Genomic DNA, 25051 nt, shown 5'->3' with positions numbered 1-25051 from the left:
AAGTTTTTTTGTTATGATGATTTTTTTCATCTATGGAATTGATCATATAATTTTTCTTCAATACTTCGGAACATTTTGTGTAAAATTAGAAAATTGGGGAGTTTGCCTTAAATATTTTGTAGAACTCCCCATTGACAGTTTCTAGGTCTGGAGGCTTCTTTGTGGAAATCTTTTTAATTATAAATTCAATGATATAATAGTTATAGGATTATTCAGATTAAAATTTTTTGTCAAAGTTTTAATAAATTGTATTTTTCCAGGAAAGTCCCCATTTTATTAAAATTTTCAAATGTATTGGTATAAAGTTCCTTATAATACTGCCTCATTATATTTTAATGTACCTCTGACCCATATTGTAGTGCCCCCTTTTGCTCCTGATACTAGTTATGTGCCTTCTATATATTTTTCTGGATTTATGATTTTTCTAGTTTTTTTTTCCAAAGAGCCAGCTTTTAGCTTTCTTGATTCTCTCTGTTTTAGTTCTCGTTTTTTATTTCATTCATTTCTGCTCTTATCTCTGTTATTTCTTTCCTACTTTCTTTAAGTTTAACTTGCTTTTTCTAACTTCTTGAGATGGAGGTTTTTTTTAAAAACAGGTTTAAGGCTATAAATTTCTCTCTAAGCAAACATAGCCTTAGCAGCATCCCACAGGATTTCAGATATAATATTTTCATTATCAGTCGGTTCAAAATATTTTCTAATTTCTATTGTGAGTTTATCTTTGACTCATGAGTTTTTCTCCCTCTCCAAAGCATGGTGCCCAAACTTCAGTGGGCATAACAATAACCACTTCAGGGTCTCGTCAAAATACAGTTTCATCTCAAACCTCCTAAAATAGTATTTCTGGGAGGTTGGCCTGGGGATCCACGTTTCACAAACTCTGCCAGGATTCAGAGGCAGGTGGCTTGCAGGACCAGTTTGGTAGTAGAGCAAGGGTTTCCTAAGGGCAGAGAGCAAGTCCAATTCACCTGTATTGCCAGTGTTAGCATGCAGCCATGTTTAAGAAATGAGCGAACCAATGGATGAGGGAAGAAAGGAAATTTTTTAAATTGCTTATATCAAGAGAATTGAAATTATTGAATGCTATAAATTAGGGGAACCACTATGACACCATTTGGTCCCAATTTAATCTAGTCAGGACAGAAATATTTTTTCTTTGCCTCCGGAACCTCTGCCTGCAAGGCTTTCTCCTCACCTGTCCCATTCTGCTGTCCTGGAACACAGCCTTAAGTCTGGATGCGTGCTTATCTACTGGCCCAGAGAAAGTAGGGGTGGCACGCGAGGTGATGTCCTGTGAAGGGCTGTTCAGAGATGGGCAGCGCTCCCTGTCCCGTCCCACCTCACTCCCACCCCTGCCTTGCTCCAGGCATTGCTGTGGAAATGCCCAGAGAGCCCATTCTAAATAAGGCTGTCCAGTCTACCTCTCAGAGGCTTAAGCATCCGTCCCATGCCAAAGCTTTTGAGAAACTTTTACAGGACCTTTCTGCCCTGACCCCGACCACAGATCCCCCTACCCCTGCTTCTTCTGCATTTTTAGCCCACGTGAACTGCTCTGTCAGCAGCCTCTTGGCCACTTCTCCCCACCTCCACGCAAGCCTCTCTCCAGCATCTCAGAAAGGCCAGAGTCTGAATTCCCCAGCCAGCTATTGTCCTGGCAGCACAGCCGCCACGCCAGCATCCCCACCCAGTCGGCCAGCCAGCCAGCCGGCTGCTCCCCAGCCTCGCCAGCACCCCCCCTCTCCCCATCCCTGCCCCGCCCCAGGGAGGACCAGGCTGGCAGCTGGGAGTCTCCCTGCCTGCTCAGCCTCCCTCTTTCCCTCCCTCTCCCTCTCTGCCTCCCTCCCACCTCCACCCGCCCCTGAGGCAGGGACTGTGCAAATCGAGGAGAGGGGGGACGGACAGGCCGGATGGGGTCCAGCTTAGCGCCCTGGGCTCCTCGCTGATGCCTTATCCAAGCTGGGTGTCCCCGGATTCTTGGGACCTAAATTTGTGTGAGCTGGGGTGGTTCCCAGGCCTAGAGGGTCCTTCCGGCAGGCCCACGGTGCCCCGGTTTTGCATCAGGACCCCCCCCCCTCGGATGCTCTGAGCCACCCTCCTCAACCCGGATCTAAAACCCGGGACACAGCTATCAGGCCAGCCTCTCTCTCCACCCCACCCCCTCTTTCTGGCGTCCATCCCCTCCCCAACTCCACCTCTGCTGCTGCCTCTGGCTGAGGACCTGCACCTCTTCCTCATCTCCGCCAGGCCTGGGGAGCAGTGTGAGCCTGGATGAGAGCTCCCCCAACCTGGGGCTCTCCCAGGCCATGGCCCGTGTGCTCCCAGGGAGGAGCCCCGGACCCTGAGCATCTGCTAGAGGCTTGGCAGAGGCCCCGCGGGGACCGTGTCTTCTGAGGACAAAAGGCGGCGGCCAGCAGGCAGACAGGGAGGGGGGAGGGGGGGACCGGCAGCCAGGCGGGCAGACGGGTAGCAGGGGCCAGTGCTGGCCCCCCTCCCAGCTTGGCGGTGGCATGAAGATGGGGGTGGTAGTGTGTAGTTGGGGAAGCACCTGCCGGGACCCCCACCTGCCAGCTAGCTGGGCACCCCAAAGCTGTGTGCTGCCCACCTGGGGTTCCCCAACGCCCCCAGCCCTGTCCAGTGCACCCCTCTGGTGCCTATTTCCCCTGATGTCTGCGATGTAGACCAGCCCGGCTGTATCCACGGCAACAGAAGCAGGAGTGTCACTGGCTGCCAGATCACTGAGGGTCCCACAATGTGGCCTGGGCTGTCATTTATCCTGGGTGAGACAGCTTGAGCCCCTCCCTGGATTCCAAGACAGCCCGGCTGAGAGAGCCCAGGTAAGTAGTCAGCATCCCTCCACCGAGGATGAGGGGCTGGTACTTCTGTCTCCCCACACATATCTCACAGTCTCCATCACTGCCATGCTCTCTGTCTCTCTCTGACTCTGTTAAACAGTCTCTCTCTCTCTCGTTCTGCTCCATCACAAGGGCTACTTGGGCACCCAAGCCTAGAGAGTCCTCTAGCCATCTCCATCTTCCCCAATCCCAAATGTCCCAGGAAAAAGGGAACCACCACCTGTTTCCCCCGCACAGGGTCTGTTTTTATCACTATGGTCGCGTTTGAGCACGAGGCTGGGGTAATATTTCCTTGTGTGCTATCTGTGGAAGGCATGCCTGGCCGTGCTCCCCTCATGATGTCTGCACCCTGGGCAGGCTCAGCCTCCTGCAGCTGCCTCCTCTCCCTCCTCCTCCACTCTCCTCCAGGTTCCTTGGCTGGCATGCATGGTGCGTGTGTCTGTCTGCCCGTGTGTGTGAGCAGGCAGGTGGGTAGACATTACAGAGAAGCTGCTCCCAGCCCAGACTACCCCCTATTCCTTTTTTCCTTTCCTTCCTTCCTTCCTTCCTTCCTTCCTTCCTTCCTTCCTTCCTTCCTTCCTTCTTTCCTTCTTTCTTTCTTTCCTTCCTTCCCCGTCTCTCCCCACAGGTAGCACAGACTTTTGCTCACTCACCACGGAAGATGTTGCTGTGATTCCCAGCTAGGGGGAGGAAGCCACTGTAGGGCTAAAGGGAAGGTGAGGTGGGGGTGGGGAGCACTTTCAGGCCTTTAGACTGCCTGATGCCTCTGTCCGGGCAAGGACCATGCCACCCAGCAACCTGCAGGGACCAGACACAACATGGCTGTCCCCACAGTGTGAGCCCCAGCCTCTATTCAAGGTTCTCCATCTCTGTTTCACACACCATGTTGTGTCTGGGACCCCTCCGCCCCACATATTATGGCCTTGTGCACAGTGGCCAGTGGTCCCTATGTCTGGAGGGGCAGGAAAGCCTAGTACATGGAGAACATGGATTCTCCAGGGACACTTCCCTCAAAAACTAGGTCTGCAACTTTTGTGAAAGTGTGCTGCTTATTGAACCTCGGTTTTCTTGTCTGTCGAAGAGACTGGTAACCCTTCCTTCACAGGCATGTGTAGTGACTAAATGAGTTGGTGCATGTAAGTAAAGGATGTGCATAGAAGTGGTCCCGGAGCAATGTTGCCAAAGCTCATGATCAATATTGTTGCTGATTATTCATGATTAATATTATTATTCTTACTGTTGGTGATTGATTATTTGGTGGGGGGACTGGCCCCTCTTCTCCAAGGTCTTGGCGTAGATCTGTGGAGGGCAGCAGGTAGGTAAATGGGAGAGGAGGAGTGGAGGGGAGGCAGGAGCAACTCTATGGTGTTACTCTTTGTTTGTAAGGAGGAATAAATGTTGGCTGTGGGTAGAGCCTCTCACCCCCACCCTACTCCAAGCTCCTTCCCTGCACTTGCCCCTGTCTGTGCACACACACACATGCGCACGCACACATACACACACACACACACACACAGAAGCTTGAGGCCCTGTGAGTTAACAGAGACCTGGCTTACAGCCTACAGCATTCCTGGCCCTGGTAATGTATGCGTCTCCTTGTTGAGGGGAGACTTGGCAAGAGTTTGGCTTGTGGTCAGTGGTTGGCAGGGCCTGGAGACAAGGCTGAAGCTCCTGAGATCACAGGGCTTCAGCTAGAGCTGGGGTGTGGCCCATGCAGCAGCCAGACCTGTGGGGGACGGGTCCCAGGGAGTTACTAACAGAGCTTGGGCTGGAGGGAGAGTTGGATCTGCTGACTGACTTCTGGGTGTGGAGCTGTGGTGGAACACTGAGTGAGGGGTCAGTGGCTAGAGAGGAGTCCTCAAGGCCTGGAGAGGAGTTGGAGGAGGGGAAAGATTGAGGCCCAGAAGACCTCCTCTGTCGGAGGCAGGGATGGGTGGGGTTTGGAAGTATAGAGTAGACTTTTATGCAGAAGTGTTTGGTACAGAAAGGTGAACCCAGCCTGTGGTCTGGAGGCATCTGGGCCTGAGTGTGGGTGTATATGTGCAACTGACAATGTATGGCTGTGTTCATTGTGTGTGTGTGTGTGTCTGTCTATCTGTCTGTTCGTGGGCACTATGGCTGTGGATGAGTCTCTGTGTGTGTGTGCAAGTCACATGATGGAGTGCAAGTCTGTGGGTGTCTGGGTAGAATTGTGTATGTTCAAGGGAGTGAGTATGACTTTGCATGTCTGTCTGGGTGAGCAAATGGGCATGTCTGATCCTGAGCCTGAGTGAGGGTGTGTTTCTTTGATCCAATAGGCCTGTTGAATGTCTGGCTGTATATGTGTGTGGCATCAATTTGGTTTTGGGTGTATATGTCAGATTGTATGTGTCTGTGTGTGAGGGTTTCAGAATGCCTGGGTATGCATGTCCAACTAGGTGATTGCCTAGGTGTATCTTATTGTATATATTTGTGTGTGTGCATATAAGTACATCTAAGTAGTATGTTTGTAAGTGTAAGGGTGTGAGTGTATGTATGGGATGTATGTGTATGTGAACATGCTTCTGTGTGGGTGTGTCTGTCATGCAGATGTATGAGTACGCCTGTGTGTGAATGTCTCTGTGAATTCTCTTGACTGAATTATATACATGCCTGTGTATGCACGTTTGAGTACATGCTGTCTGTAGACAGACCTGTGGGTCCACATCTGATTGGGGAAATGTTAGTGTAGATGGTCACAATAGTATAAAGAGAACTAGTTGTGTGGGTAGGGGAGTGTGTGAATACATGTTTTGTGCATGGAAGTATATCTTGTGGGTTTGCCTATGCATGCACGTTTGATTATCTATATAGGTATGGCTCTGGGTGTGTATCCCTTTAAATATATGCACAAAAGGCTGTGTGCATAGGTAAATGGATGCATTTGTGTATATGTCTTATTGTGTTTGTGGGTACACTGTTGTGCGTGAGTGCATGTCTGAGTGTAACTACAGCTCTTCATACTTGGATGCACACGTCTCATTGTGTATTTTGTTTGAATTTCTGAATGTGAGGGCGGAAATGCCTGTGAGTGGCTGAGTGTGTGTGTGTGTGTGTGCTAGTATGTGTGAACATCTGGCTGTGTGTACATTTGAGTGAACAGGTCCGTATATTTGCCTGTGTGTTCACACACATCTGAGGTGACGTGTGTGACTACATCTGTGGGTGCGCCTGTCTGAATGTACAGGTGTCTGAACTGTACCAGTTTGTACAGTTCGAATTATTTGCATATGTGTGTTTGTGTTTATCTACCATTGTTTGTTCTGGAGCATATGTTGTAGAACAGTGTGAGTGAGTGTATATGCATGCTGCTCTTGGCCTGTAAGTGCATTGAGTGTGTGTGTGTGAGGATGTCTTTGCATGTGTGTGTCTGTGATTAGTATTATTAGTCCTACTTGTGCAGATGTACAAGGACGTGAGAATACATGACTATTCTCCCATGTGTGCATGAGTCTTCTTTTGTTTGCATAGCTTCTCATGTGGATGTATGTATGAACGTGTATCAGCATACATGGTGTGCCTAACTGTGTGAGTGTGTTTTGTAAGTATGTTTGTGTCTCCATGTCTGATGTTGTGCACGCATGAATGAATGATGTACAAGTCTATGTACCTGTGAATATGTTTATATATACACGTGCCCAGTTGTGTGTATAAGTCTCTTTGTGTTAGAATGTCTGTATATGAGTACACCATCTGATTGACGAGCACATCTGGGTGTTTGTGTGTGTGAGTACACCTGTGTGTGAGTGTGTGTGAATCTGCTTATGTGGCCATGTCTAGGGATGCATGTGTATATATTTAGGAGCTCACCTCTGTGTGTCATGTTTCTTTACTGTCTCGTTGGGTGTGATACAGATTCTGCCTATCAGTGGACATATGTAAGTATGCCTGTATGTACACTTGTGTTTGTGAGTGAACATATTCCTTCGTGGGCACTATGTCATGTGAATGCATGCTCTGCATATATGTCTGTGTTTGAGAATAAATGGATGCACGTACATGCGGCCAAGTGCAGTGAGAGTGTGCACTGCTGTGAGTGTGCCTGTGTGTGGGGATGAGTGTCGGTATTTGTGCATTGGCTGTGTCTCGTGGTATGCATGTGAGAGAGAGAGAGATTTCGCCTTGGGCCTGTGTAGATGGGCCTTATCACTGAGGAGGTGATAAGGAAGGGTGCTTGTGAGTCTGTGTGATGCTATGTGTACCCCAGCATGTATTTATGTGCAGGCCTGAGAGTCATTGGTACCCTGCTAGACCATGTCTGGTTCTGTGTGGACATCCTACAGGATGGCAAGCCATAACTCGTGAGCCATCTATGACCCCCTTCTGGGGTTTCTCTAGCCTTGACCATGTGCTGGGCTTTTGTGAGGATCTCAGGATAATTCCTGTCATCACTCACACTCAAGAAGTGAGAACCAACTCAGCCATAAAAAGAATGAATTAATGCCATTTGCAGCAACATGGATGGATCCAGAGATTATCATATGAAGCAAAGTAAGTCAGACAGAGGAAGACAACTGTCATAGAATATCACTTATATGTGGAATCTAAAAAAATGATACAAATTATATTTACAAACCAAAACAGACATAGAAAACAAACTGTGGTTACCAAAGGGGAAAGGGCAGGGAGGGATAAATTAGGGGTTGGGGATTAACAAACACAGATTACTATATATAAAACAGGTAAACAACAAGGTCCTACTGTATAGCTCAGGGAACTATATTCAATTTCTTGTAATAACATATAATGGAAAAGAATCTGAAAAGAAAAAATATATATGTATGTATATGTATAACTGAATCATTCTGCTATATACTTGAAATTAACACTGTAAATCAACTACACTTCGATAAAAAATTTTTAAGAAAGAAATAAGAACCAATCATGACTGATAGCCTACTAGGGAAGGGGGCCTGTGACCTCTTTAGAAAAGCATTTCTCGAAACACAGAGACTTCTTTCCCATCCTATCCCGCACCATCAGAGGACCAGTACAGACTGGCATTGTATGGTATCTGGGGTCAGTAAGTGGTTTTCACACACAGCACTCAAATTATGCCATCCAGGCAGAAATCTTTCACTTATACATCCTGGTATAAGTGAAAAGTGAAGGTATATCCAGGTAGAGTGGCATATGGGTGTGTGTGGAGGGGGTGCTATATTTAGTAAGAGAGAGAGATTGAGAGAGAGAAGGGGGCTGGGTTGTCTGTTTGTAAGAGAGAGCCTGAGTGTTTCTGGGTAGGGTGTGTATGTGAGACATGTGGGTGTATTTGGGAGGGATGAGTGTAAATGTGGGTGTATGTAAATGGTGCAATATGAGACCATTGGCCTATTTGGGTGGAGGATGGTATGAGTGACACTTTGGGTGTGGCTGTGTGGGAATATGTGTGAGGATGTGTATATTTGAGGAGTATGTGGGTATAAGTATATCAAGATGGTGCAAGAGAGAGTGGTGAGTTATCTGGATGATGTATTTCACAGTGTGGATGTATCTGTGTTGTGTGTATAAGAGAGATTGTGGGTATTTCTGAGTAGAGGGAGTGTATGAAGGAGTATGGATATGATGTGTTGGGATGGGGGGGTTCAAGTGTGGGTATATCTGGATGATGTGTAGGTGGGTGAGTGCACAAGTGTATGTAGGTGATGGAAGTGTGTGATGAAATATATCTAGATGATGTGTATGTGTGTGTGTAAAAGAGAATTTGAGGACATGTAAGTGAGGGTGGGGGTGTATGTGAATATGTATATAATTGGAAGTATCTATGGATAGTGTAGGGGGTGTATGTGGGTGAGATGTGTGTGTGGTGTGTGTGAGAGAGTATGGGTGTATCTGCATGGTGTGTGTGGAGTGTGGGTATTCTGGATGATAGTGATTTAAGAGGAGGGAGCTGGACTGTATGTGTGTGTAAGAGAGTGTGTAGGTGTTTCTGAGTGTGGTAGGGATGTGGGAGCATGAATGTATCCAGCGGGAGGAGTATGTAGGTGTATCTGGATGGGGTATAAGTGTTTAGGTTTAATTGGATCAGGGAGTGAATGTGGGCGTATTGGGGGCGTGAGTGGGTGTATCTGGATGATGTGTATGTGAGGTGTGGCTGTATCTGGATGGTGTATGAGAGAGTGTGTGGGTGTATTGGAGGTGAAATGTGTTTGAATGTGAGTGTATCTGGATGGTGAGTGGATGAGAGCACAGGTCTATTTGGGTGGTGGAGTATGTATTAGGGTATATCTGGATGGTGTGTTGTTAGAGCATTAGTTGTGTACTTGGGTATGTGTGAGTGTGTGTGTATAACTAAATGGGGTGTATGAAAGAGAGAGTTTGGGGGGCATTCTGGGTGAGAAGTGTGAGTTTGGAATGTGGGTGCATCTGGGTGGTGTGGAGAGGATGAGGCCATTGGATGTATCTGATCAGTGGAGTTTGGAGAGGTGCACCTGGATAGCACTGGAAAGTGTGGGATCTGTGTGTGAATGCAAATATATCTAGGTGGTAGTGGAGTGTATCTAGATGATGTATGTGGGTGTGAGTGTATCTTAGTGGTCCACATGGGATGAAACTGGATGTTGTGTGTATGTATGAAAGGGTGGATGTATCTGGCTGAGGTTGTGTGAGTGGGCCTGTGTTTGTGTTCATGAGAGAGAGAGAGAGACACAGAGATAGACAGAAAGAGACTGAGAAAGAACACGAGAAAGTGTGGGTGTGTGTGGATAGGATTTGTGTGTGAGTGGGTATCTCTGGATTATGTATAAGTGGGTATCTGTGCATGTGGATGCATTTGAGTTGGGTGAGTGTATCTGGGTGGGGTGTATGTAAGTGTAGTGTCTTTGAATGGAGTGTGGTTCATTGTGGTTGTGTCTTGATACCATGTGTGAGAGAGACTGTAGGTGTGTCTGGGTTGGGTATGAGGGTTCTGGGCTGGGAGTGTGTGTGAATTTCAGTGGATCTGAATGTTGTATTTGAGAGTGTGGGTGTACTGAGTTGGGAGTTTACATAAGTGTGGCTGTATCTAGGTGGAGCACCTGTGAGTGTAGGCGTCTTTGAGGTATGTTTGTATGAGGATGGGTGTGTTTAGATGGGATGTGTGTGAGAGAGTGTGGCTGTATCAGTATTGGGGGTGTGTGAGAGTGGGTGGATCTGAATAATGTGTGTGAGAAAGAGAATGTGCACCTACCTGGATTGGGGCGTGTGAGAGTGGGTATATCTAAGCAGGATGTGTGGGATTCTCTCTGGATGGTGTGAGAGAAAAGGTATATCCGGGTGGTGTGTGTGCAGGTAAGTATATGTGGATGGTGTGTGTGAGCATTTTGGTACATCTGGGTGGGGAGTGTATCTGAGAATGTGGGTGCATCTGTATTGGAGTGTGGATTTATCTAGATGGTGTGTAGATGTTATATCTGGGTATTTTGTGTGTTTGATAGTGTGGGTGTATGATTCTGGGCATGTTTATGAATGTGTACATCTTTCCTGGGGCAAGATATACCTTAGCTGGAGTGTCTGTAAATGTGAGCGTGTCCATGTTTGTGTATGTGTGACTGTTTCACCCCAGCGTGTCAGGAAATGGTTTGTGTGTGCACATGCTTGTGCTAGAGTAGTGTGTATCTGTATATGTGTATGAAGTGAGTGTGTTGCTACATGTCAGTAAGTTGGATCTGCAAGCTCTCCAGCCAGACTCTGGGTTTGCATCTCAGTTCTGCCTTATTAGCTCAACTAAGCCCTCGTTTCTTATTGGTAAAGTAGGGGTAATAATACTCCCTATTCCATAGGGAGAGGATTGGATGAGTTAATATTTGAAAAGTGCTTCGGACAGTGCCAGGCACATAATGAGTCATCTGTGCCATGTAAGGTGTTACCCAGTATTATAATTACCATGTGTGCCCATGCGTAGGTGACAGTCTGTGTCTATCTGCAGGTGTGAACAGGGTCGTTTCTATGTGCATATTTGCCACGTTATCAGCATCTGCATGTATGTGTGAGAGAATGAGCAGATTCTGTGTGTAAGAGTGTGTCTGTACATACAAGTGGGTTTGTAGTATATGCCCATTGTCCCAGTGTGTATGTAAAACCATGGGTGCATGAGAATGGAAGTGTGTGTCTAGGAGGTTGATGGAGAAGGTTTGGCCCTGTGTGTGCGTTTCCCAGCATACACACAACTGGGTATATGAGTACATATACCTACATCTGGGTAATGTGCAGTGTGTTTTTATCTGAATATGTAAACAGGTTGTAGTGGTCAGGCTGGGAGTGTCTGTAAATATAAGAAGGTTGGTATTCAGGTTTATATGTGATGCTGTGAGTAGATGTGTGTGTGTGTGTGTAAAGGCTTTATGCCTGCATGGCCATGGACTAGGATGTGTGTATCTGTGTCACGTGACTGTATGTGTAGATATGAATGAGTGTGTGCACCTGAGGGTTTGTGTCCATCTGTGTTTATAAGCAGCAATAGCTATGTGGGTGTGTATGCGTGAGTCTGCATCGCTTCACATGCCTGCCTACCTCTGGGTGGGTAGCAATGAGCCTGAGCCCTGTACCTGTATTGCTAGCATGTCTGTACTGCGTGTACATGTATGTGTGCCAAGGCAGGGCTTGTGTAAGACAGTAGGTTTTAATCTCTTAATGTAAGAGCCTCGGGTGGAGAAGGGCCTGGATCTGTAGGATGTGAGAAGGACTTGCCCTGTGTCTGAATGTCAGTTCTTACATCTGTGCATGCATGACTGTGTCTGAAAGCATACAGGTACATACGATTTGGTTTGTAGGTGTATGTGTCTGCATGTGCCCATATGAATGGCGATTGTGTCGGTACTTAGGCCTGCATTTCTATAGATGGGTGTGTGTGTGTTGTATAAATCTTTGCATGATTTGCTGGTAGCTGGGCACCTACACACATACCTAACTGTGTAGAAGAGGAGGTGTGTGTGTGTGTGTGTGTGTGTGTGTGTGTTATCAGCTGGGATAAGTCTGGATGTGAGTGCAAATTTGAATCTCCATATACACACGTGCCTGTGTGCAGGTATCTGTTCGTGTGTGCAGGTGTGTCTATGCAATATGACTAGATGTGAATGTGGTCAGCACACAGAGAAGGTGAAATATTAAGAAGAGTTAAGGATTCTGGGGCTTGGTGGAAAGAAATTCCTTACATTTTCTTTATATTATAAAAATTGTGCTAAGAAAAACAAAAATGCCAAGTTTTAGGAGAATTCTTAAATACTGAATTTGTACACAGCTTTCAAATGAAATCTCTGCATTTTTCATAGCACACTTGAGCTCACGTCTGTAAACATAACTTTTTAATTCACTCGTGCAAATTTGTAGCGGTCAACATTCGTGCCCACTTCTTCTGAGCCTTTGGTCATGACTGTTGAGTTATTTTATGGTCACTTTCATCATGATTTGGTAGATCACTTGGTGCTCTTGGTAAAAAGCCAAACAAAGCAAATGAAGAAACCATTGATACTTTATTTGTTTTTGGGGGGGGGGCTAATTATGCTTACTTGTTTATTTATTTAAGGGGAGGTGCTGGGAATTGAACCCAGGACCTCTTGCATGCTAGGCGTGCACTCTACCACTGAGCTAAACCCTCCCACCCAACCATTGGTACTTTTGACACTAATATAAACTTCCATCGGTGCCTGCCACTTCTTGACCTTGGAAGGCATGTTATTGAAGGTAAGACCCATTCCATAGAGGTTGTTTAGGCACAGTTTGCCCCAATGTTCTCATAATTAGCTTGAATGTGTGGAATGTAGGGGCACAGTTCTGCAGGTCAGCAGAGCTCACCTCAAAAGCACAAGCTTTGGGGTCATCAGGTACCATCTTGGTGTCTCTGAAGCATCAGGTGCAGTTTTTAGTGTTGCATATGGCTGGTGCTTTCACACCATGCCAACCTTAAGAAATGGAGTGACTGCTCGTTCATGCCTCCCTTTTTCACTTCCCTTTTATAACTTGTTCTTGCCATGACGAGGCAGAGATCCAGGTTTTATGTTCGAAACAGCTACATGATCTCTTCTATCTCTTGGTGTTCACCATCAACAGAAAACCCCTTGCATAAGTAAGTGGCAGCAAATGGTCGAAGGGTATTTTCTCGCTGATTAAAACTCCTTTCTCATCAATAATCAGAACTTGGATGATTCTTAGTCTTGAGTTTTGTGCTTCAAAGGTGGGAGCCTTCTTTCAGTCTAACTCCTCTTTTTCTTTCAATCAAATGTGATGTCGAAATTTCTTGTGACAAATGCTCACGAATTTTGAATCCAACAGAAAATCTTTATTTTGAGTATTTTTTAAAGTGCTCTTTTCTCCTAAGTAGACCTTGTTCTACTCATCCTAGTAAGTCTTCTTTAGTATTCAACTAACTAAACATCACTCAGGGAACCATACTTGACCTGACTTCTTCTAAGCTCAAGTTTGGCTTCAAATCCATAAACCTTGTCAGTATACTTTCATATATATCTTTGAGTATGAAATTTTTGATGTCATTTTATTCATGTGCTCAAAGAGCCATTTGTTGAAGCCAGTAAGCATCAAATCTGCAAAGTGAGAATCCTTCACAAAGGAATGCTGAAAATTTTCCTTTAGCTCATAAATCCTTTACAAAATCCTTACACACTTAGGCTTAAAACAATAGAGAAGGGTGTACTGATTCCAGTGCTGCACAGAGAGCTGACAAGTGCCTTGAATCTAATTATATTCATCTGGCACCATTTACTGTGGCAATTAGAACTTCAGGCAAACTTTTATAGGTGAGGGCTCCTCACTGAATGATTCCTGGCATTTTCAGAACAAATTCCAGCTGTAAACTTCCTACTGTCACAACAGCAGCAGCAGTCCAACATAAAATGAAAACCCTTGTGATCCAACGATCTTGTGGGTTAGTGTCATCTCAGTGTCCTTTGACCTGTCATCAATGTGTCTCCTAACAGCAGTAATTGAAAGTGATCCCTTCCCCATTTCTTTTACTTCATTGGTCTCAAATATAGTGTGGACAATTTGCCAGCAGACTACTAACATATGAGATTCTACTGAGCAAGCATCTTAGTTACTTTTTTTTTTACTGGGCAGGCATACAACTTACAATTGCTTGTTAATTGTATTACCCCATCGCTAGCTGGTTGAACGCCATCTAAGAATGTTCTAACTCATCTCATGAAAGAGCCCAGTTTCTTAATTTGCTCTTCCAGATGCTTCAAAAAAATCCAAATCTTTCTCTGCATGATAGAGTGTGTTGTGGTCATTGACCAACCTAGCCTACTGGGAAACGAAGATTCTTTTGGTAACTTTTCCACACAGATCAGATATTTAGTCTGAGGAAAAGAAGGCTAATTGGGCAGCTGAATCCAAATTTGAGACAATCCTTATTAAATTGCTTAAATTAGGGACATCCTAGATTTTTTTTTGGAGGGGCGACTACTGTGTTTGTCTTGTGAGACTCCTGAGGTTCTAGCTTTAATCAAAAAGTCCAATTTGATGGGAAAATAAATATCTTAAACATTCAATCTACTTGAATATAAAGTATTGAAGGACGTAACATTGTAAACTGACTATAATTCAATAAAAAATAAATAAAGTATTGAAGGGGTCAGCAGACCTTTGTTCCTTCTGAAAACTGATTTTTTTCTAAAAACACAGTTTAGATCTTCTGCATTTTCAAGCAGCACTCTGAGACAAAGCCAGAAAGCCCTAGAGTTCCCTTTAATGAATCAATTCAATTCAAATGTAGGCAGGCTCCACTCCTTTATTGACAAATATTTTTATCTAAAAACAAAACAAGAGATAATAATTAATTATGAAATCCCACCAAGGATCAAATTTGCCTAATTTTAAATACTAGAAGCCAGTAGCAAGTAAATCAATAAATAAGCAAGGAAATAATAAAAATGATATCGTTGTATTTAAGAGTCCTTATCTTTTAGGAATACTTACTGAAATACAGCTGAAATGGTATAATAGCTATGCTTCAGAATACTTTGAAAGTAGGGGAAGTGGGTGAGGTTGCAGGCGAAACAAGACCTTATGAGTTGATCATTGGTGAATCTGGATGATGGTTGCACTGAAGTTCATTACAGGATTCTTCCAACTTTTTTATGTTTGAAATGTTCTAGAAGAAAAAGAGTTGTGTTTTTTTTTTTAAATAAAGAAGTAACCATCAAGGAAATTAACAAAATAGTTATAGTCTCTTTAGGAACACCTAATATTGTGTAACAGTAGTAGCAGCAACAATGATACAACCCTTCTATTTTTGTAGGAAAAAAGAAGTTGTGGAAAAATAGGCATGAGAGCAAATTAAAAGAAAACAAAACATTGTGCACAGATGGGCAAACCCAAAAAACCTCACTGATGAACGGTGGCAAAGTAATAATCTGATAGTCTGAAATGTTTCAACAGGAAGCAATCCAAACATTTACAACCTCGCTTCTCAACACGGCTCGAGCCCCCTCTTGCTCCAGCCCCCTGCTGTGGCAGGCACCCACCAGCTGGGCAGCTCTGCTAATGTTTCCACCTGTGTGTTCAGAAGTTGGCTGCTTTGTACACTTGCATGGGTTTAATCTCTGGGTGTATACCTGCTGCAGGATGTATATGTCAAGTAAATGTATCTATGAGTTGTGAACAAGTTTGTGTGTATAAACACTGTGTGCAAGAGTGTATCTGTATACATGAGTGGCCTTTCTCTTTGGGTTTGCTTGTGCTTGTATGTTGCTAAAGGGTGTGTGTGTGTGTGTTGGAGCTGGTCTACTTTTCTATATGTCCGTGTATGTCCTAGCACTTGTCCCATGTGTAAATATGCTAGGGTGTACATATCCATGTTGGTGAGTGTGCCTAATCTATGTGAGAGGTTTTGGATCAGTTAGTCTCTGTGTATTAAAGTGGGTTAGAATATGCACATGTGTATGTATGTGAGCAGTTGTTCGCTTGTCTATTTTTTTCTGCATGCCAACAAATCTGTGGGTATCTGAGGGGCATTCTGTGTATACATAGGTGTGTGCGTATGCATGTGGTGGGATTCAAGTGCTTGTGAGCATGCTGGCGTACGTAACTGACTGAATCCAAGTGTTAAGTGTGTATGTCTGTATATGTGATGATCTAGGTATGTTACTGTTTACATACCTCTATGGCAAGAGATTGTTTGAATTTGTGAGAGCATTTGAATAATCAGGTATATTGGGACAAAGGGTATGTATGAGTCTATGTGTGATTTGACAGTGAGTAGTTTTGTGTGTGTGTATCTGTCAGGATTTGAGAGTTTGTATGTGTTTTTTAGGGGAGTTATAAATGTAGGTTTATAGGCCATAGCACATGTATGTGTGTGTGTCTGGGTGTATCTGTGCACATGAGCGATTCTCAGTCTTCTCATACCCAACACCCTCTTTTATGTAACATATTTTATAACACCCCTTTACTATCTGGATATGAAGTTCTTAGAGGATATAATCTCTGCATATATAATTCAAAAGACAATCCATGTAGCATTTTATACAGTATCCATATTGTATTAATTCTAATATAAATAAATAAGAAATAAAAGTGATTTATAAGAAAATAATCTGTATTTAAACGTGGAAATGTTTGGGCATGACACTCCCTGGGAGATTCAGTGAATCAGAGGCTTGTAACATAATGAGTAAACATGTATTTAAGAGAAGGGGAAAAATTAGAAGTTGCCCCTTGTACAAAGTGCAGGAAAATGACAGGCAAAGGCCTAGGAGTGAGGATTTCCAAAACAGTGAACAGCTAAAAGGAAAGTGCTCCACAAAACAAAGTACAGTCTCCTCTAGATTTACGTGACAGCCACATTCCTGGATAATTCAGAGTCTATCCAATCAAGGTAACAACTGTGTTTATCTGTGAAACAGAGTCAGATTCTAGGTTAAGTACATTACAAGTCCAAATCCTACGAGATGCCAGACATATGTTAGCTGTGTGGGACTGCCCTGCCAATCACTGGATGGCGGGCACCCTCTCCCAGGACCCTTAAATGTTAGAAGGACGCACCCAGCATGGTGGCAACCAAAAATGCTCCTATAAATTTCCAAAATGTCCCCTAGGGGGCAGTAACACCTGTGCTGAGGACCAAGCACTGGTATTTAGGCAGGGTACCCTGTGCCTGTGTGAACGAGGCGATATACCTTCTGTGTGTGTGTGTGTGTGTATGTGTACATGTACGTGCACCACCCGTGCACGCCCTGTATGTGAGCTGGTTGCTGTCCATGGGTCTGCATTGGAATAACCCATGTGTTTGTGTGAGTGTGTATGTAGATAGATGTCTGTATCTCTGTCTAAGGGCATCTGGGCACGAGCAGGTATGTATGTGTGTGTATGCACACACATCCTTAGCCTCGGATGGTCCCAGGCTGCGGCTGCCAGTCTGTGCTCAGAAGAACCCTCTCCTCACTTTTTATACAATCGCCCCAGCTTTCCAGGCAACACCAGAGTTTTGTTTGTTTGCTGCTATTGTTTTATGGTTTTTGTTTTGTTTTATTTGTTTTGTTTTTGTTTGTTTTGGTTTTCACTGAGACTCTGGGCTACACATTATCCACCTTCTCAGTCTTAGTGTGTCTGTGTCTCCCTCTCTCTATTTTCATCTTTATTCCTGCCTCTTTCTCTGTCTCTGCCTGTCTCCATCCCATCTCTATATACGTCTCTCACTCCCCGCCCCCATCTATTTCTCTACATCTTTCTGTCTTTCTTTCCTGGCATTCTCTCTCTCCCTCTATCTCTCTGTCTCTCCCTCCCTCCTTCTTTCTCTCCCTCTGTCTATTTTTTTCTGTCTCTCTCTATCTCTGTCTCTCTCGCTCCCTCTCACTTTTTTCTATTTCTTTCCTTTCTCTGTCTCACGCTGTCTCTGTTTCTGTGTGTGTGCATGTCTGTCCCTTTCTTCTCACTTTCTCTCTTCTTCCTCTTTCTGTCTCTATTTCTATCTCCTCCTCTCTGTGTGTAAAGCTCGCTCTCTTTTCTGTTTATCTCCCCCACCGCCTCCCTCCCTCACTCCTCTGTCTCCATCTGTCTCTCTCTCTCTGCTCCTCTCTCCTTCTCGGTCACTCGTGTGTCTCTCTGACTCTCTCTTACATTCAGCCTCTGTCTCTGTCTCTGTCACCTCTCCTCAAGGCTAAGGAGTGTGTGTGTGTGTGTGTATGTGTGTGTGTGTGTGTGTGTGCGTGCGCGCGTGCATATTTACACACACCCAGCTTGCACCAGGTCCACAGTTCTGTGGGAGCTCACCCCGCTTCTCCTAAGCCCCTGTCCCGGCACCTTCTCGTGGCCCACTGGCACTGGCTCTGAGACTTTGGGGTGCCATAAAAAAAAAGCCTGGCCCCAGGTGGCCGTGGCAGGCCAGGTTGGATTGAGCTGGGAGACAGTGCAGAGGACAGATGTTTTCCTGGGAGGGAGGGATAGAAAGACATCCACCCAAGCCCCACCTCCTCCAACCTCAAGCCCAGCCCAGCCCCAATGGGAATTCTGAGCTTCTCCAGCTTCTGCCTTGTAGCCACTCCTTGGGGACCTGCCCTACTACCTTATCACACCCCACACCTCCTACCCTCAGCCCGCACACACCAGCACTCCTGCCTCTCCCCCAGCTTTGTCTGTGCCCTCCCATTCATGCACTGCCCAGACTGCTCTCTCAGCGAATCCTACCTGGACACCTCCAGGCAGCCCTCCCTGAGCCCCCAGCCCATCCAGTCCCTCAACCAATTAATTTGACAGCTTTTGACCGAGGGCGTCCTGTGGGCTGTGCTCTCCTCTTCAAGAGGAGAGGGTGTGAGTCGATTATCCCTACCCTTTTGGAGCTTTCCTTCTAATAGGGAGAGGCAGGCAATAAACCAAAATGTAAAAGTCAATATTTTATAATAACTGTAAATGGAATATAACCTTTAAAAATTGTGTATCACTATTTAAATCAACTATACTTCAATAAAAACACTTGTTTAAATTGGGAATCATGATAGTGTACACATGTAACTTATATAATACTGTACATCAGCTATACGACAATGAAAATAAATAAATCAACAAAAACAACTCTAAAAATGGGAAATTATACAGTGCATTCGAAGAGAGAGATTCTAGGAAGAGAAATAAAGCAGGGCAAGGGGCACGGGGGTACTGTTACTTCTCCACTGGATTATTTCAGGGGCCTCCTAAATTGTCCCTCTCCTTCCACCTTTGTCTCACTTGGTCCCTCTCCTCCTTACACTCAATCTTGAGTTGTATCACATCTCGCTTCAGTTCAAAACCCTCCTGTGGCTCCCATCTCGCTCAGAGTGAAAGTCACAGTCTTCACCATGGCCTATGTGATCTGGCCTCGCCACCTTTCTGACCTCACCTCCAACCGCTCTCCCCTCACTCACTCTGTTCCACCCACAGTGGCCTCCTTGTTCTCCCTGAAATGCCCGACGTGCCATTCCACCTCAGGGCCTTTGCACTGGCTGTTCCCTCAGCCTGGACTTCTCTTCCTGCAGATAGCCACCTGGCTCACTCGCTCACCTCCTTCACGTCTTTGCTCGAATAACACCTCCTCCGTGAAGCCTTTCCTGTCCACCTCATATAAAACTGTACTTCCCCCACCCCTCACACTTCCTATCCCCCTTCCCTCCTTTATTTTTATTTTTAGGAACTTACCATCATTTGACCTACTATACTTTACCTATGTATCTTCTTTATTATCTAGAATGTCAGCTTCACAAGGGCAAGATCTTTGTCTATCTGCTTCACAGCTGTATCCCCAGTGCCTGGCACGTACTAGATGCTCAATAAATAGTTTTTCAATGAGTGAATACAAATAAAATTTTTTAATCAAAAAATATAATGAAGAGAAAAAATTTCTTTTAATTTTTAAAAGGTGGGGAGGGTATAGCTCAGTGGTAGAGTGCATGCCTAGCATGCACAAGGTCCTGGGCTCAATCTCCAGTACCTCCATTAAAAAAAATAAACCTAATTACCTCCTCCCCACAAATAATTTTTTTTAATTTTAAATAAAAATATTATATTTCTCTTCATTATGAAGAGGGAAAAAAATGAATGAATACACACAAACATACCTACATCTTTATAGTCACACATACTCCCTACCTCACTTAAAATAAAAACCCAAGTCTTTGTCACAACCCTACATGATCCGGCCCCAGACACCTCTGTCAATTCCCCTTCCACTGTCTCCCTCGCCCACTCTGTTCCAACCACATTGGTCTTCCCACTGTTCCTCGAGCGTGCTAAGCACATTCTTGATTATAATTAAATTTATTTAATGAGTGGCTACCAGCATTAACAACAACAACAACAAAAACCCATGAAATAGAATAGAAACGAATGAGGTACATTACACATAGGATCGGTACTGTTTTGTGCAACTTTTGGCTCAGCTATATGTGCACATGCATGTATGTGTACCAGGCTGTGATGGAAAGTGTATTTCTTATTATGGGCAGCAGTCAAAAAAAGTGTGAAGCACGCAACCTTTGGGCTTTGCAAAGGGAGAGAAGAGCTGCACCAACATCCCCACCCCACAGACCCACCAATGGAGGAAACAGATAACTCAGGACATCCAGAGAGATGAAGCACCCTCACCCAGCAAGGAGCGGGTAGGAGCAGCAGTGGGCCAGGGGCAGGGCCTGACACCAGCCAGGGAGTAAGTGGGGAAGCACATAGACACACTAACACTGCCCTTTCTGTTTCTCCCTCACCTTTCCTTTCCACCTGTCTCTCACTGTCTCTTTTTCTTGTGTTTCTCTCTGTCTCTTTCTCTCTCTTTCTCTCTCCCTCCCTCCCCCTCTCTCCCCCTCTCTTCTTGTCTCTCTCGTCTGTCTCTCTATCTCCTCTCACTCCTTCTCATCCCCTACATTTCTGTCTCAATCTGTATCCATTTTCTTTTTGTTCCGTCCTTTCTCACTACGTCTCTGTGCCTCTATGTGTTTTTCTCTGTCTCTCTCCTGCCCTCATATCTCTGTCTCTCTGTGTCTGTGCCTCCCCCATTATCCTCATTTGCAGGTGCAGCCCAGAAGGACAACTGATGGAGTCCCCCAGGGCCCATCGAGGACCGGACTGGCTGACCCCATAGGGTTGGGAGCAGCCCCTGCCCCTCAGTATGGCCAACACCACTGGAGAGCCCGAGGAGGTGAGCGGCGCACTGTCTCCACCATCGGCATCGGCTTACGTTAAGCTGGTGCTGCTGGGACTGATCATGTGCGTGAGCCTGGCGGGCAATGCCATCTTGTCCCTGCTGGTGCTCAAGGAGCGTGCCCTGCACAAGGCTCCTTACTACTTTCTGCTGGACCTGTGCCTGGCTGACGGCATACGCTCTGCCGTCTGCTTCCCCTTTGTGCTGGCTTCTGTGCGCCACGGCTCCTCCTGGACCTTCAGTGCGCTCAGCTGCAAGATTGTGGCCTTTATGGCCGTGCTCTTTTGCTTCCATGCGGCCTTCATGCTGTTCTGCATCAGCGTCACCCGCTACATGGCCATCGCCCACCACCGCTTCTACGCCAAGCGCATGACACTCTGGACATGCGCAGCTGTCATCTGCATGGCCTGGACCCTGTCTGTGGCCATGGCCTTCCCACCTGTGTTCGATGTGGGCACCTACAAGTTTATCCGTGAGGAGGACCAGTGCATCTTTGAGCATCGCTACTTCAAGGCCAATGACACGCTGGGCTTCATGCTTATGTTGGCTGTGCTCATGGCAGCCACACACGCTGTCTATGGAAAGCTGCTCCTCTTCGAGTATCGTCACCGCAAGATGAAGCCTGTGCAGATGGTGCCAGCCATCAGCCAGAACTGGACATTCCATGGCCCTGGGGCCACCGGCCAGGCTGCTGCCAACTGGATCGCCGGCTTTGGCCGTGGGCCCATGCCACCAACCCTGCTGGGTATCCGGCAGAATGGGCATGCAGCCAGCCGGCGGCTGCTGGGCATGGACGAGGTCAAGGGTGAAAAGCAGCTGGGCCGTATGTTCTACGCAATCACACTGCTCTTCCTGCTCCTCTGGTCACCTTACATTGTGGCCTGCTACTGGCGAGTGTTTGTGAAAGCCTGCACCGTGCCCCACCGTTACCTGGCCACCGCTGTTTGGATGAGCTTCGCCCAGGCTGCCGTCAACCCGATCGTCTGCTTCCTGCTCAACAAGGACCTCAAGAAGTGCCTGAGGACTCACGCCCCCTGCTGGAGCACAGGAGGTGCCCCGGCTCCTAGAGAACCCTACTGTGTCATGTGAAGCAGGCTGGTAGGCAGACAGGCAGGGAGGAGGTCATAGCCACCAGGCTGGGGCCAACAGAGGGGAGAGGTGGGGCCTCATACTGGAGCCTTTCTTTCTGAGCTCCAGCCCCAACTCCTCGAACCACCTGGAATCTAGGCACCATTGCCAATACCTCCCCAGGGTTGGGGACTGGGTGGGGGACTGGGAAAGAGGCATTTCTAGTCCTGTGGGGCCTGTCTCCGCCACCTCCTTCTCCACTTCTACAATCTCTCTCTCTCTCCTCTCTCTCTCTCTCTCTCACTCTCCCCCTCTCAGATGTGACAATTCAGAAAAAGAAAACAAAACTGAAAATGCAGGTTTTTTTCTACTAACAGCTGAGGAGACAGGCTTTCTTGCTTTAATGTCTCTCCTGACATTGTCCAGAAGGGGGAAATTTGTCCTGTAAAATAGATTTCCAGAGCTCTTATTGTTCCCTCTGCTCCCACACACCTTCCCCTTCCAAGTCCTTTAGCAAGGACTGGATGTTTAGGGAGAAACTGATCTGCTGACAAAAGGGACCGAAGAAGGTGCTGGGTCCCCAGGGAGCAAGGGCTGTTTAATTGCTATGTTGTGTGCAATGTTGTTTTAAGCAAACTCTGGTCCCAAGCCCTGTCTCCTCTCCCTCCCCACACTGTCCTGACCTCCCAAGTGTTTCCTGAACATATGTTTGAGAAGCCAGGAGGGGAGGGAGAAGGGCCTCTGTGATGGGCCCAGGTTAGGTGAAGAGCAGGATGTGAGCTACACACCTTGAGCTGAAGAGACCCCAGCTTGGCTGCACTCTCTTGAGCTGCCTCCTGGATCCCCATCCCCCAACTCTTCTTCCTGAGGATGGAAATCCACCCCAACCCCACCGGGGTCGATGTGGGTGCCATACGGGCAGGAGCAACCCCCACATACACACATGAGGAAGTGTAGGGAGAATGTCAAACTTTCCAGAGTGGCTGAAACCCAAAGCCTGGGGTCAGAGTGAAATTCAACCCCAGAATTGCCTCCTGGGTTCATGCTACTCTCCTGAAGATGAAAATTCTTTGAGGGCCTTGGTAAGTCATAGTGGTATAAGCTCCAAGGCACTGTGGACTTGAGTCCATTCCTCTCTGACGTTTTTTTGTTGTTGTTGTTGTTTTGTTTTTTTTTTTTTTTGTCCCCTTCAAGTCTCAGGGGTCTCAAGACTCTCTGTGGTAGCCCTTGGCCTTCTGGGCCCTCAGCCCCCAACTTCCTTGTCCTGCACAGCCCTTCCCCTCTTTCCTCCCTCCACCATTCCTCCCACCCAAAGTGCAGCAGACTGCAGCCAGTTTCCCCAGATAGAAGATGCCAAATCTCCTTCCCAGGGCAGAGTCCACTCTGGGCTCACATCAAGGCCAGTTCTTAAGAACTGGTAAGCCAAGCTGGCACTCCTTTGCCTGGTCTTGCCCAAGTTCTCGGTCCCCCTCTCATTTTCTGGGGGAGGGCGAGATCTGTATTTATCCACCCCCTTTTCCCTTCCCTGTAGAAGCCCTTGTTCTAAGCTCCCTCCCTATCCCAAGACAGCCCAGAACTGGGCAAGCCTTGACCCGAGAGGAATGGGGAAGGCACTCTAGGCAGGAGAGACATTAATGAGCCTGGTGTGGAGTGACCCTGGAAAGGCAGACCAGAGTGGCTGAGAGGCTGGGGGTTGGGGGGTACCTGTTCTCTCAGTGATAGTGATGGGGGTGCCTTTTCCCAGGGGGTGGGGTGGGAGGACCACAGGGGTGGGTGTAGATAGGGTACATTCAGGAGGGCTTTCCTCCATTTCTTTTTTCTAACTGCCTGGATTCACCATTGGATTTTGTAAATGGAAAACTGAAATGAACAATGCTATATTGGATGTTTTCTCTTTCTCTCTCTCTCTCTCTCTCTGTGTGTGTGTGTGTGTGTGTGTGTGTGTGTGTGTGTGTGTCCTGTCTGCCTGACCACATGTGGGGAGGTATGGTCAAGTGAGATAGTATGTGTCTGTGTGACTTTGTTGGAGGGGCACCCCTGCTTGGTGCACAAATGTGAACAAATGCCTGTATGTGGAGACATATTCGGTGCATGCGCGCACATGCACACATATGCACCTAATTGAGAGGAGACAAAATAAGAGTATGTGCCTGCAGCAGGAAGTAGAATGGTTGGAGAGATGGAACTTGAAAATGGTACGTATGTATTTAGCAAGAGAATAGTCTCCCATCTCATAAAATCTTCCTCCCTTGGCCCAGGCTATGAGCATGGGGCACAGGACACTTGAGAACTCCATCTATTCCCAAAGCCTGGAGCCCCCAGGTACCACTCCCAACTCCTGTACCAATCTGCTCTCTAAAACCCAGATAAGGTGTTCCTGAAACTGGACCACCATGGAAAATGGGGACTGGGAGTTGGGGGTCAAATTTTGGGGGGGCTGTTGGGGTTAGGAAATGCCCCCCCCCATGCACAAAGTAATGGCTCCTGGAGGAGCTCAGTCTGGGCTAGGAGCCCTTCTGAAAGGTCTGTTGTACATAGCTGGGATTTTGGTAAGCTTTGACTAAATTCAGAGGGAGGGATGTCACAGGGGAGAAAAAAAAAAAGCCTGGGAGTCTACCCAGTCAGCCAGTTCCCTGGGGGCTCAATTACTTTACTATTTATTTACTTAATCTCTCAGGTGCACAGAATTGAGTGGACCATACTCCTCAGTTCTTGGCACATTATGTCATCATTGGTCAACGTGAGGCCCTTCTATTCTTTGTTTTGTTTTGTCCCCTTCATCACCCATCCCTGATCCCATCCCCCCTCCCACATAGGCACCCACTCTCGTGTATTTATCGTACATCCTTCCAGTCCACCGTTCATGTGTTTATTTACATATATGTGTATCTGTGAAAAATGTATGGTATTGTTACGTGTTTTAATTTGCATAAACAGTATTGTACTATAAATCTTGTTCTGTTTCTTTTTTCACTCAACATTCTGTTTTTGAGAGATCCAGCCATGTTGCCGTATGTAA

The 25051-nt window shown here is 46.4% G+C and overlaps 1 protein-coding gene across 3 annotated transcripts; it reads left to right on the top strand.

Moving 5' to 3' along the window:
• The first annotated feature begins 1898 nt into the window (after positions 1 to 1898).
• GPR173 (G protein-coupled receptor 173) lies at positions 1899 to 24983 on the top strand. 3 transcript variants are annotated; one of them, XM_010970625.3, is made up of 2 exons: positions 1899 to 2834; positions 20835 to 24983. In XM_010970625.3, exon 2 carries the CDS (start codon positions 20932 to 20934, stop codon positions 22051 to 22053), a length of 1122 nt encoding a protein of 373 aa, XP_010968927.1. In that variant the 5' UTR covers positions 1899 to 2834; positions 20835 to 20931; the 3' UTR covers positions 22054 to 24983. The 3 variants fall into 3 exon arrangements, with proteins under 3 accessions (XP_010968927.1, XP_045363524.1, XP_074215046.1); XM_045507568.2 differs by having other exon boundaries at positions 20276 to 24983; XM_074358945.1 differs by lacking the exon at positions 1899 to 2834 and adding an exon at positions 17179 to 20428.
• Positions 24984 to 25051: the final 68 nt, after the last annotated feature.

This window comes from Camelus bactrianus, chromosome X, assembly GCF_048773025.1.
Source record: "Camelus bactrianus isolate YW-2024 breed Bactrian camel chromosome X, ASM4877302v1, whole genome shotgun sequence".
NCBI classification, from domain to species: Eukaryota; Metazoa; Chordata; class Mammalia; order Artiodactyla; family Camelidae; genus Camelus; species Camelus bactrianus.
The sequence above is the reverse complement of the archived record's forward strand: the minus strand, read 5'-3'. Positions and strand labels throughout refer to the sequence as shown.